A 12,533-nucleotide genomic window follows, 5' to 3' on the forward strand; every position below is an offset into this window, starting at 1 on the left:
TCTCTCTTAACGGCTTTGCTTGAACTCGAACTTTTGGACTGGCTGTATTTGGTGGAACAGTTACCTAATCGCCACAATTTGCGGCCGGTGTCTGGTGTCCAGTTTTGGTGCCACAACTGGCTGCAACTGCCACTGCCACAAGTTGCTTCCTGAGGCTGCTAACTAGACTTGCGAGGGGAGGGGAGGAAATGTGTCTCAGAGTTGTCGGCATCGGATTTTGGCACACAGACACAGAAAAGAAAAGAAGCGAGCGAGTCAATTAAAAGCCGCATGTTGCAACATCGGCGACCGAGTGACTTGGACTTGTGTTGTATAGTTGCACCGTCTGTATTTCTATCTTTGTCTCTGTCTCTGTCTTTGTCCCTATGCCACAGCTGCATTCAACTTCAACTTGAACAGGAAGTCAGGCGTTATTGTTATTGTGGCTGCTTATCTGGCCGAGATGCTTCCTTGAGATTTATTTGGCATCTGCATCTGGGCATCGGATGCCAAGTTGCCACTATTGCTGTTGCAAGTTGCAAGTTCATATGCATTGGCTTTGGCTCTTGGCTCTTGGCTATTGGCCTCCCTCTGAAATGATGATGCTGCCGTCTGATTGCAACAATCGTGCAACAAAAACAACTTGCCCCTTTCAGTCGTCGATTGCCGCTTTTTGTTTCTGTGTTGCAGCATATCTAACTGCAACTTCCGCGTGTCATGAGGCCTGCAACTTTATGAGTTGCATCTTCAAACTAATGGACATCTAATGCCAAAATGGGAAATGCGAATGTGAATAGGATTGGCCATGAAGTTATAGCTGAAGATGAAGTTGAAGTTGAAGTTGCGCAATCGATGCTGATGAAAGTAAAAGGAGCATATTTATTACATCATCCCATCCTCATCAGCATCTTCATCTTTATCACTTTGGCTGGCCTTCCAAATCACATTTTTGAGTACTCTTTAAACTGCCTCCGTTGCTGAAATACGCGCACTTATTATAATATAGTACATATATGTGCGGATTCATAATTATACAATTAAATTGTTAATACCTTTTTTATGTTATTTTTTTTAATCATTTTTTTTATTTAATTTTTTGTTGTTTTGTTTGAAATTTTGTACAGTTGTTTATGATTATGTTTATGGTTTTTGTTTACGTACATACATATTTACAAACCTTTAATGCACAATTTTCACTTGTTTTTCTTTATGCTTTTATGTTTTGTTGTTGTTGTTGTTTTTGTTTTTGTTTTTGAGCTTCATTCTTCATTGAAGTTGAATTTCAATGGCAAATCCAAATAGGCCAATTAATAAATTGTTTCATGGAATATGAAATGTTTATAACTTAAAGACAAACGCGCGGATGACTAATTTGTACACTTAAGATACAGATACAGTTACAAGAGGCAAAGAGACAGAAATAGTAGAAAAGAAGAAGATAAGTTGAAAGGAAAAGTGACGAAATTTGTATACAAAATGCATTCGGGGTGTGTGCATGTGGAGGGAGGAGATGATTTAGGCCAAATGAGCTGACTTAAGTATGGGTTCGAACTTGGGTTCGAACCTGGGTTCGAACTTGGGCTGGACTTGGGCAGTTATCAGATAATATCAGTGCTGTCGCATAGCTTGCGAGATGTTAGCCCGTTATTTTGGGCACAATTTAATCCCAGCCATGTCCGTGTCCATGGCTAATTGGTACCCAGACCTTTTCCCACACTGGCTTCCACACCTTTTTCCATTCCTGTACCTTGACCTCCTTCCAGACAGGCACCTGCACCGATTGCCATTCGTCCTTCCACGCCTGCTTCTTCTCGGTGGCCCAGACTTGTTTCTTCTCGGTGCGCCAGATCTGTACCTTCTCCTCGACCCACGTTTCGCGCTTCTCCTTGATCCAGATTTGCTTCTTGGATGGCTTCCACACCTGAACCCATTCGTCTTTCCATTCCAGCTTCTTGTCCTGTTTCCATTCTTGCACCTTTTCAGTTTTCCACTCTTGCACCTTTTCGGTGCGCCATTCCTGCTTCTTCTCGGTGCGCCACTCCTGTTTCTTCTCGGTGCGCCAGATCTTCTTCCACACTGGCTTCCAGATGAGCTTCTTGCGCCACAGATCGTGACTGGTGTACTCCCAGCCCTCGTGATCTTTGCCCAAGAACTTTTCACCAGGAATGCCCATTTTCACCTAATCGAAACAGGAGAATTTCAAATGAATTCATAAATTCATGATTATTTCCCATATTATTTGCTTGCTTACCCATTGTGGCTCGAACATTTGTTTCCAGTCTGCCACCTGTACTTCCTTCCACACTGGCACCTGGATTTCCTTCCAGAACGGCACTTGGACTTCCTTCCACACTGGTACTTGAATTTCCTTCCACACGGCCACCTTGGTGGGCACCCAAATGGGCTTCGTTATCTTCTTCCATTCGGGCACTTTGATATCCTTCCAGGCGGGCACCTCGCGTTCCTCAATCTTGGGCTTCTTAATGATCTTCCAGTCCGGCACCTTCTCCTCCTTCCAGACAGGCACCTGTCGTATGTCGTTTGTCGCATTTTATATTTTGTATCCTTCTTCTTCTTTGTTGTTTGCTGCTTCTTACCTGAACTTCTTTCCAAATTGGTACGGACACCTTTTTCCATTTCGTTTCCCATGCCTCTTTTTTAATGGTCTTCCAGACCTGCACCCAATCCTCCTTCCAGGTCAGCTTCTTCTTCCACACACCCTCCGGCGGATGTGCGTAGGCTATGCTTAGGATTAGCGCGCAGCTGGCGCCGAGTAGCTGTGGACACCACCAGAGAATCAATTAGAAAACCATCCAAAATTTATGCACGCGTCGTATTTTAAAATTAAGATCACTTGATTTTTTTGGTTTATTCACAAACATTATTTTTAAATTATTTATGCAAATATTATTTCACAGTTTAGAATTGCATTTGGCATTTCAGGATATTTATAGAGTTCACCGTTCACCCGTCACCCGTTATAGACTCGATGACTTGTCTGATCATGCACAACACTAACCAACAAACTGAGGGATCTCATGCTTGGAATCCCTGTACCACCAACAGCGCGTCGAAACAAAAGAGCTGAAATGTGCCTCCGCTGAGGTCTTCTATGAACACTATTCGCATTTCCCTACATGCACATCTATTTATATTTTGAATGAGACGCGCCAAAAAGAAACGCAGCGACGCTGACGGCGACGCCGACGGCGACAGCGAAGCTGGCAGCGACGGCAACAGCAGCATAGCAGCACAAAACAGCAATAATTTTGGCCAAACAGTAAAAAACTTCGAACAGCGATCGCAGCTTTTTACTGTATAGGTGTGTGTTTGTGTGTGTGTGTGTGTGTCTGTGGGGACACGGTCGAGCCGCCGCCGACGCCGCTGCTGCTGCTGCTACTGCAAAGCTCTCAGGCTCAGTCACAGTTACAGCTACACTGAGAAAAAAATGACTAGTTTTTAATCCAGAAATTCAGAAAATCACCTTTAAATTGCTTTCAAGGCCGATTCGCCTATCATAATAGAAAATACATTTCCTAAATACATATGTGGCTAATCTTTTCTGAAATGTAATACCAATATCTATTTTTTTCTAATAATAGAAAATACATTTCCTAAATACATATGTGGCTAATCTTTTCTGAAATGTAATACCAATATCTATTTTTTTCTGATAAACAGGGCTTCGGACCCATAACAATTGAAGCATTATTTCTAAAATCAAGGAATTTATTTTTAAAATGTGGGGTATATATTTTTAAATATCAGAAATTGTTTTTCTATGTTTTACCACCATACTTTCTAAAAATAGAAAAAAAATGTATAAAATTAAGAAATGCCGCCATTTATTATATGACAATTATTTTTTTTAAATAATACAAAAATTTCTCATTTTTCCTATTTATTTTCTATAAATAAAAAGATTGAATTGCAAAATCAGCCTTTGGTTATAGAATAAAAACGTTTAGCCATATTTTAGAAATGATATTTCTAAAAAAATACACTTTTCAGGGTAATTTTTTTATATGTAGTTAAGAAAAATATATTCCATAATCACCAAAATAACCCTTTGGTTTTAGAAAAAAACAGTTTACCCATGTTTTGGATATGATATTTTTAAAAAATATACTTTTTAGTGTAATTTTTTTATATGTAGCTAAGAAAAATATATTCCATAATCACCCAAATAACCCTTTAGTTTTAGAAAAAAAAACCGTTTACCCATGTTTTGGATATGATATTTTTTAAAAATACACTTTTTAGGGTAGTTTTTTTATATGTAGTTAAGAAAAATATATTCCATAACTATTTATAACTTTGGGATTCATTTTTAAGATACATTTATATAAATAAATAAATAAATATCCAATAAATAGACAATTATGTAAGTTTTATGGCAGTTTAAAACAATGGAGAATTTCTAAAACTAGGGTCGTATATTTTTTCTGAGTGTACAGCTTCAGCTTCAGTGTCTGCTACCACAAAAGCCACAGCTTCAGTCTCGGCTGAAAGCGTTCGCTTTGTCGCCCAATGTGCAAAATGCACGCAACAACAGTCGACGTCGCGACGTCGCTGCTGGCGTCGCTGCCAGCGTCACTGAAAGCGAAAAGACCACGTAAAAGAGAGTGAGAGTAAAGTGTGGAGAGTATTATTATTGCTGAGTCGTTAGCTGTGACGACCCAAACTGACTGATGGTCTCGACTTGGACAGACGATGACTGCTCGGATTTTCCCAAGGTAAAACAAACGCTGACGTTGACGCTGACGCTGACGCAGACGCTGACGTCGCAGCAGCGCAATCTTCAAACAATTTGTGGGCTCTTCGGTCTTGTCTTGTCTTGAAGCTGAAGTATGCGTTGGCGCTTTTTGGGCTGATCTCAAGCGCGACTTTGCCGAGAGCTAGAATGTGTCGACAGGTCCACTGATGGACAGAGAACGAGACAGAGAGAGTGAGTGAAAGAAAAGGCAGACTGCCTATTAATTATGTTGTTAATAATGATGTACAAGCAACTAATTGGGACCGCTGGCTATTTTATAAGGTCGGTGTGGGCGTTGCTGGGTGATCCAATAAATGCTCAAGTGTCTACGTGCGTGCATTTCATATGACTTGTTTAGCTTGGCTAACTGAACTTGAGTGACAAACAATTAGCACAGTTCGGTATTTAGTGTTCGGCCTGCAATTCGCCAATAACGGCCAAAAGGCATTCAATGTAAACAATAACAATAACAGTAACAGTAACAACGACCTTCACAACGGGACGCAGCATGAAGACGTAAACAATTATGACACAGAAGGCAATAACAACCACCTCTTAGACAGCCGTGGTGCTACACTTAGAAAAATGTGCCATCCTAAAATTAAATTAGACCATATTTAAATTTATAATGTTTAGTTTTTAACTTATTAAGATTGATGGGTATTAAAAATTTGAAATTTAGTATGAATCGATCTATAATTTAGGGTTCCGATTGTCCAATGCTATAGCAGCTATTTGAAATAATACTCCGACTTTAACAAAACTTAGTCAGAATATATAAAACGATGGCAAAAATAAAATCTGTGAGTCTTGTTAAGATACCTCCAGAAGCAACAAAGATCTTTACTAAACTAGCTTAGGATTCTTTGTACTTAAAAGAGTATTTTTAAAGATAGAAATGAACTTTAAAATATGAATGTTTTATGCTAGAAACAAGTACAATTTGGGATTAATTCAAGATTTTTGTGTCTTTAAACCAAGGCTGCAAACCGGTTCTGAACCGAACCTCGTAGAACCGGTTCGGTTTGGGTTTTTAAGCAGCCTGTACCGTATCATGACCGAACCCTTGAAATTATTTACTTCACGAACCTGAACCTAAGCCGAACCGCTTTCTAAAATAAAAGGTTCGGTTCGAAGAATAATAAATTCATAAATTTTATGGTTTTCTAATATTACGCAATTATTTAAGACTTCGGGCTAAAATAAGTCGTTTAAATCTTCAAATAAATTTTAATTGCCATCAAAATTTGATTTCTTAAAAAAAAAAAATTTTATTATATAAAAATGAAAAGAAAAATGTACAACCACAAAAAAAATTTTTTGTATGAAATTGAACCAAGGTTCGAACCCATACCTTGGGTTCAGAGGTTATATATAAGCCAATTCGCGAACCGAACCGATGTCTTGCTCATTGCTTTGAACCGCCGAACCGAACCATTAACAAAATTTTGGCGGTTGCAGCCTTGCTTTAAACTAGTATGTTTTTAATTTTTGCAGACTTGAATTAAACGCAAAACTTACTTAAAGTAGCCCAGAAAAATTGCACTTTATTCTTTTCAAAAATGCGAAAACCGAACTGGAAATAGGATTTTTACTCTCAGTTTTAGAAACTCCGAACTTAGACAGCTTTCAGATTTTGGTACTTGATTATCCCCAGTTTTAGTACGAAAATCTAGACTTTTTTTCTGAGTGTAGCGGTGCTCCGCTTCAGTGACTCTGGGGGCCACTGTTCGGTCGGCAAACGGCGGCGTCTAAACACTAAATGGCATTTAACAATTTTTTAGCATGGTAATAAGGTGTGCGTCTTTATGACAGACCCCTAAACAAAAATATACAAAATGACCATTATATAGTTTAATAAATGCGCAATTAACACTCTTGGCCAAATAGCGGGGCTAATACGTGCGGATCTGCATTTTGGATGGGCTTGGTCGGTTGTTGCATTGTAAAAAATATGCAAAACTGAAATTAAGTGTGTCCACAACTGCAACTACTGTACCACACACAACAACACGACACCACTGTGCTGTGGTGGTTACATCATAAGCCAAACCACGGCCTAAAAGAGAGTCAAACTGCAGAAGGAGGAGCTGGAGGAGCAGCGGGAGCGGGAGCGGAAGGAGTTGCATGAAATTGCAGTTGCGGCCTTCAATGCAAAAGAAAAAATAAAAAAATAAAGCAAAGAAAAGAAGACACAGACAACAACGACAACACCAATTTACAAAATGAAACTTGAAATTAGGTAAAAAAGACACAGGAAAATGAAACAGAAAATCATGAAGAATGTGCAACGTCAGCAGCAATAAAAGCCAAAGCTTAAACCTGGCTCAGAGCAGGCTTTTGGCCTGTATATTGTACTCCAGTGTGTGTGTGTGTGTGTGTGTGTGCATGTGCACTGGGTCCACTTGACTTGGTTTTGTTTCGGCTTACAGTTTTCAGATTTCGACTTGAGTCCCACAAATGAAATGCGAAATGAAAATGAAATTGAAATTCCTGCAACGTGCACGACAACAACAACGACAATAACGAGTCGGGGCTCGAGTTTTGTTTTTGGCTTTTGATTTCTGATATTTGCTTGCAGTGTAGCACAAGTTTCTTTTGGCGCGAAGATGTTGTAGATGGCGCCACAGGCGCCGTAAACACCTTTCGCCGTTGTGGACTGCAGCTGGAATCCCTGGCGGTTGCATAATTTACAGCATCTCTACATTGATCTCGACGTTTATTTAGGTTATGCATTGCTATAGTTTGGCATATGAAGTGGAACAAGTTTTTTAATGACGTGGAAACTAAAGAAACCTGCAGCTGAAGGATTGCAGTTTGTCCATGAACAACAGTCATGCCATTCAATGGTAATGTATGCCTTTAGTTGTTTAACGAATTGTTATGCTCGCATTTGTATTATTCACTTAATTTTCCATAGCTAACAATTGACTATGTTGCGTATACTTAATCTCATTATGTATACACTGTAACGCAAATGCAACTAACTAAATGGCATTCATAACTACGTTCAAATATTGCTATAAATTTATTTATGGATTTAATCAGCTTTACAATTGGAAATAGATAAAAAAATATATATATAGAGCAGCTATATTCTGTGTGCATTTATTGTAGATTTAATGTAAGTTTTTCGCCAAGTTTTGGGAAATTATACATTAATAATTTTTAAGTGCAATTGTTGAATGTATTTCAATCGATTTTAATTGAATTATAATTATTAATCTTAGGAGACTATTTTTGCATATTTAAAGTAATGAATTATAAGTTAATAAACAATTATCTTTAATATTTACAAATATCTATATATATATAAAACTGTTTGTATTGACTGACTGACTGACTGACTGACTGACTGACTGACTGATATTAGTGCAGCTCAAACGGTAAGACCCAGAAGTCTGAGATTTTGACACAACACAGCTGAGACAAATTCATCGTGCAATAAGTCGGAGTTTTGCTAAATTCGCACTGAAAGGTAGTAAAATTCGTGGTCTGCTTCTTTTTGCTCATCCTTTTAGTCCGTTTTTTTATTTTGTATGCTTTTTAACAGAGTCTGGGTTAATTAATTATTAATTATAGTTAAAGTAAAGAAACTTTTTTGATATCTCTAGAGAAAAATGTTATTTTTTACAAGTATTACCTTAAATTATTTAAATATTAGACAGATTGTTATAATGCTTATTAAAATTAGAGTAACGTTAACAAATTGAGTACTTTATAAATAGTTTAAATTTAAAAACCAGTTAATGCGAGTAATTATGCTGGTTGTACACTTGCACTTACCTAACTAATGGGATTTGCCGTGAAATTATACCAAAAATAAGCAACAACAACAACAAAAACAATAACAACAAAAGCAACAATAACAACAACAACACAGTAGCTCTACTTAACACACATTTTGGCCTTCAATCAGCGACATTTAATGGGCACTAATCCCAAAGTGTCCATAATGCTGAGCTGTAAACCCTCTCTCTCCTCTCTCTCTCTCTCCCTCCCTCTTTCTCGCTCTCGCTCTCTTTCGCTCTTCCTGCAACGTCATTGTCGTTGGTTAAGCATATTTGACATATTGAAACCGTAATTGCTGTAATGTTGCTCCGATTCGTTACGTGGTTGCGCATCGAAGTCCAGTCTCCGTCCATGTTGCACTTAATGTTGCAGGTGCACAGATGCCACTTCGCGTTGCGAGTGTTGATGGTAATGTTATTGTTACCACTCTTGCAGTTGACCCACATAGAGCGTAAATGAAATTACAGCTGATTGCAGCGCACCCAAAACTGATTTCTTGCCCCTTCTCCGTCGTCTGTTGTCTGTTGTCTGTTGCATCATCAGGCAGCAGCTCGTGGACCGCTCGTAAGTCTTATTGTTCCAGACGAAGTGCAGCCAATTAGGCGCGTCGTTTTGTCAGCGCAATTGTAATTAAAAGCAGCATTAATTGCTCAGCCACAAACACGCTCCACTCGCCAAGCCGACGCTGGAAGAAGCTATCGCCACAGGTGGCTAAAAGCTTATGAGACAGCTCACATGATTTTATACCCTGTGCGGGTATATTAAGTTTGTGCAGAGCATGTAACAGGCAGAAGAAGGTGTGGTAAGGTATATATATTCTTGATCAGCATCATCTGCCGAGTCGATATAGCCCGTCTGTATAATCTCAGAGATGGTAAGAGCTAGACGCACCAAATTTGGAATGTAGACCCCTTTATAATGTCTGGCAGATCACGTTTATTTTCAAAGTTTACCACGCCCCCTTTAGAAGGCTTAATTCGAATGAACCTACAACACCTTTTAGTATTATAAGAGATAGAAACTTCAAATCTGGTGTGTAGGTTCCTGGATAGCATACGCAGATCAAGTTTGTTTTTATTTTCGGATCGAACCACTATATTATATAGCTGCCATAGGAGCGATAGATCGAAAATTAAAATTTTGTATGAAAAACTTCTAGTTTTTTTAGATATCTCAACCAATCTGACACAATTTACATCTGGGAGAGTATTATACATCCTGTCCATATTTGCTTCAAATCGGTCTACTTTATTATATAGCTGCCATAGGAACGATAGATCGAAAATCAAGTTGTAGTATGAAAAAGTTTTTTGTTTTTTGAAATATCTCAACCAATCTGACAGAATATGCATCTGGGTTAGTATTCTATATCCTGATCAAATTTGATTCAAATTCGTCTACTTTATTATATAGCTGTCATAGAAACGATAGATCGAAAATCAAGTTGTAGTATGAAATTTTTTTTTATTTTTTGAGATATCTCAACAAATCTGACGGAATATGTATCTAGGTTGATATTTTATATCCTGACCATATTTTTTTTAAATCGGTCCACTATATCATATAGCTGCCATACAAACGCTCAGTCAAAAAACACGTTAAGTATACAAAGTTTTTTATTTGCTGAGATATCTCAACTAATCTGGCAGACTGCAAGGGCATCAAATCTTCGGCGTGTCGAACGGCATCTAAGAGCAGGGTATCCGACTGTCGAGTGTGCTTGACTGTTGCTGTTGCTGTACAAGTGAAGTGGTAAATGAAATCGAAATCCGAAAAGATCTTCAGAAAGGTGCGTTGCGAGTGCTTTGGCTTTTGGCGAAGGTCGCCCGGACGACAACGAGCAGGTTAACAGCATGTTATACACTGTACAGTGTACACTGGTACAGGTAGATTCAAGTATTAACGGTTATTTATGACAGCCACAGCGCCAGGCAAAAGAAGAAACTTATAAATGTTGCAATCATTTTGATTGTGGCAATAAATAAATGCAAGTCAAAAGATGGTTAAGCTTGTGGCTTATAGATATTGGCAATCATTGAGGCGTTGTCCTTTGCATACAGAACAACAACAACAACAAAAACAACAACAGCAACAACAGCAATCGCTGCAATGTATAACTGTTGCAGTTGGCCGTATAACCGGCTTAGTTTAGTGGCTCTGTGGTTCGGTGGCTCGATTACGCAACTGGGCAAAAGTAAACGAAGCCAGGCCAAGTGAAGTTAAGTCAAGTCAAGCATTTATTCGCACTGTCAGAGGTCTCACATTCCAATTTGCGTAGCGTCTCCAGCGTCTGTAGCTCCTGGTCATCTGCATCTGGTCTTGTCTGGCCTGGTCTGCAGCTGCAGTTGCAAGTTTCCTCATGTTTAAGCCGCTCAGCGATGAAGACACCTGAAACCCGTCTGAGGCAATAATATTTAATAGCCTCTCTGACAAATATTGTTAATTGAAACTGCCATTGGAAATTGGTTATTCGGCATTTGGCAATAGACGCCCACAACAGCCAAGTTAGCCAGGCTCTTAGCTCAAGCGGAAGTATCGATGCCATCTTCCTGTAACCAGAGACACAATTAGACATTGCGCAATCGGCGTGGCCCGTGACTAACACACATCGATGTGTGCCTGGCAACAGGTGAAGATGCAGTTAAAGATGCAGTTGAAGATGCAACCGTGTTACGTCAAACTCTCCAACACTTTCACATGCAGCGCACTCTCGCTGCACTCTCTTTTACCTGGCCAACCAGCAGTACTTAAGTACACTCAAAAAAGTTGCCATTTAATGATACGAAAACTTCTTTGATCATAATTTGGCCTCCAAATTGCTTCAGCAAATTTTGTTCATTTAAAAAATTTCATTTTTTTCGATCATAAGCCCTTTCATCACTCAATTTTCCATACCTACCCCTTGACATTTTTTCAAAAACTTTGATCTCTCATAACTTTGCCAAAACTCAACCGATTTTCAAGCGGAATGTCACTTTGATCATGATTTGGCCCCCAAATTAGTTCTGCATTCAAATCTTATACACTAAAAAAATTTTATATTTTTCGATTATAAGTCAAATATCATCCAATTCATCCCTTGACATTTTTTCAAAAACTTTGATCTCTCATAACTTTGCCAAAACTCATCCGATTTTCATGCGGCATGTCATTTTGAGCATGATTTGGTCCCTAAATTAGTTCTGCATTCAAAAAATTTACTCTAAAAAAATTTCATATTTTTCGATTATAAGTCAAATATTATCCAATTTTCCATACCAACCCCTTGACATTTTTTCAAAAACTTTGATCTTTCATAACTTTATCAAAACTCATTCGATTTTCATGCGGAATGTCATTTTGATCATGATTTGGTCCCTAAATTAGTTCTGCATTCAAAAAATTTACTCTAAAAAAATTTCATATTTTTCGATTATAAGTCAAATATTATCCAATTTTCCATACCCCTTGTCATTTTTTCAAAAACTTTGATCTCTCATAACTTTGCCAAAACTCAACCGATTTTCAAGCGGAATGTCATTTTGATCATGATTTGGTCCCTAAATTAGTTCTGCATTCAAAAATTATACTCTAAAAAAATTTCATATTTTTCGATTATAAGTCAAATATTATCCAATTTTCCATACCAACCCCTTGACATTTTTTCAAAAACTTTGATCTCTCATAACTTTGACAAAATTCAACCGATTTTCAAGCGAAATGTCATTTTGATCATGATTTGGTCCCTAAATTAGTTCTGCATTCAAATCTTATACACTTAAAAAATTTCATATTTTTCGATTATAAGTCAAATATTATCCAATTTTCCATACCAACCCCTTGACATTTTTTCAAAAACTTTGATCTCTCATAACTTTGACAAAATTCAACCGATTTTCAAGCGAAATGTCATTTTGATCATGATTTGGTCCCTAAATTAGTTCTGCATTCAAAGTTTATACACTTAAAAAATTTCATATTTTTCGATTATAAGTCAAATATTATCCAAATTTCCTTACCCAGCCCT

General features: G+C 38.0%; 1 protein-coding gene across 1 annotated transcript; it reads right to left on the bottom strand.

Annotated features, from left to right (window-relative positions):
- Positions 1-1,081: 1,081 nt before the first annotated feature.
- LOC117784229 (golgin subfamily A member 6-like protein 2) lies at positions 1,082-3,064 on the bottom strand. Its single transcript, XM_034621901.1, has 4 exons — positions 2,999-3,064; positions 2,577-2,756; positions 2,231-2,506; positions 1,082-2,158 (listed from the first exon to the last, which is right to left on the bottom strand). Exons 1-4 carry the CDS (start codon positions 3,017-3,019, stop codon positions 1,640-1,642), a joined length of 996 nt encoding a protein of 331 aa, XP_034477792.1. The 5' UTR covers positions 3,020-3,064; the 3' UTR covers positions 1,082-1,639.
- Between the last annotated feature and the right edge of the window lie 9,469 nt (positions 3,065-12,533).

Source organism: Drosophila innubila (genome assembly GCF_004354385.1).
Source record: "Drosophila innubila isolate TH190305 chromosome 2R unlocalized genomic scaffold, UK_Dinn_1.0 1_C_2R, whole genome shotgun sequence".
Lineage (NCBI taxonomy): Eukaryota > Metazoa > Arthropoda > Insecta > Diptera > Drosophilidae > Drosophila > Drosophila innubila.

Excerpts from the sequence above, each read along its gene's own strand:
- LOC117784229 (XM_034621901.1), bottom strand. The coding sequence starts at position 3,019 with ATGAGATCCCTCAGTTTGTTG. Across the intron at positions 2,757-2,998 it reads TGAGATCCCTCAGTTTGTTG|CTACTCGGCGCCAGCTGCGC; the intron begins GTTAGTGTTGTG and ends TGGTGTCCACAG. Across the intron at positions 2,507-2,576 it reads CAATTTGGAAAGAAGTTCAG|GTGCCTGTCTGGAAGGAGGA; the intron begins GTAAGAAGCAGC and ends GACATACGACAG.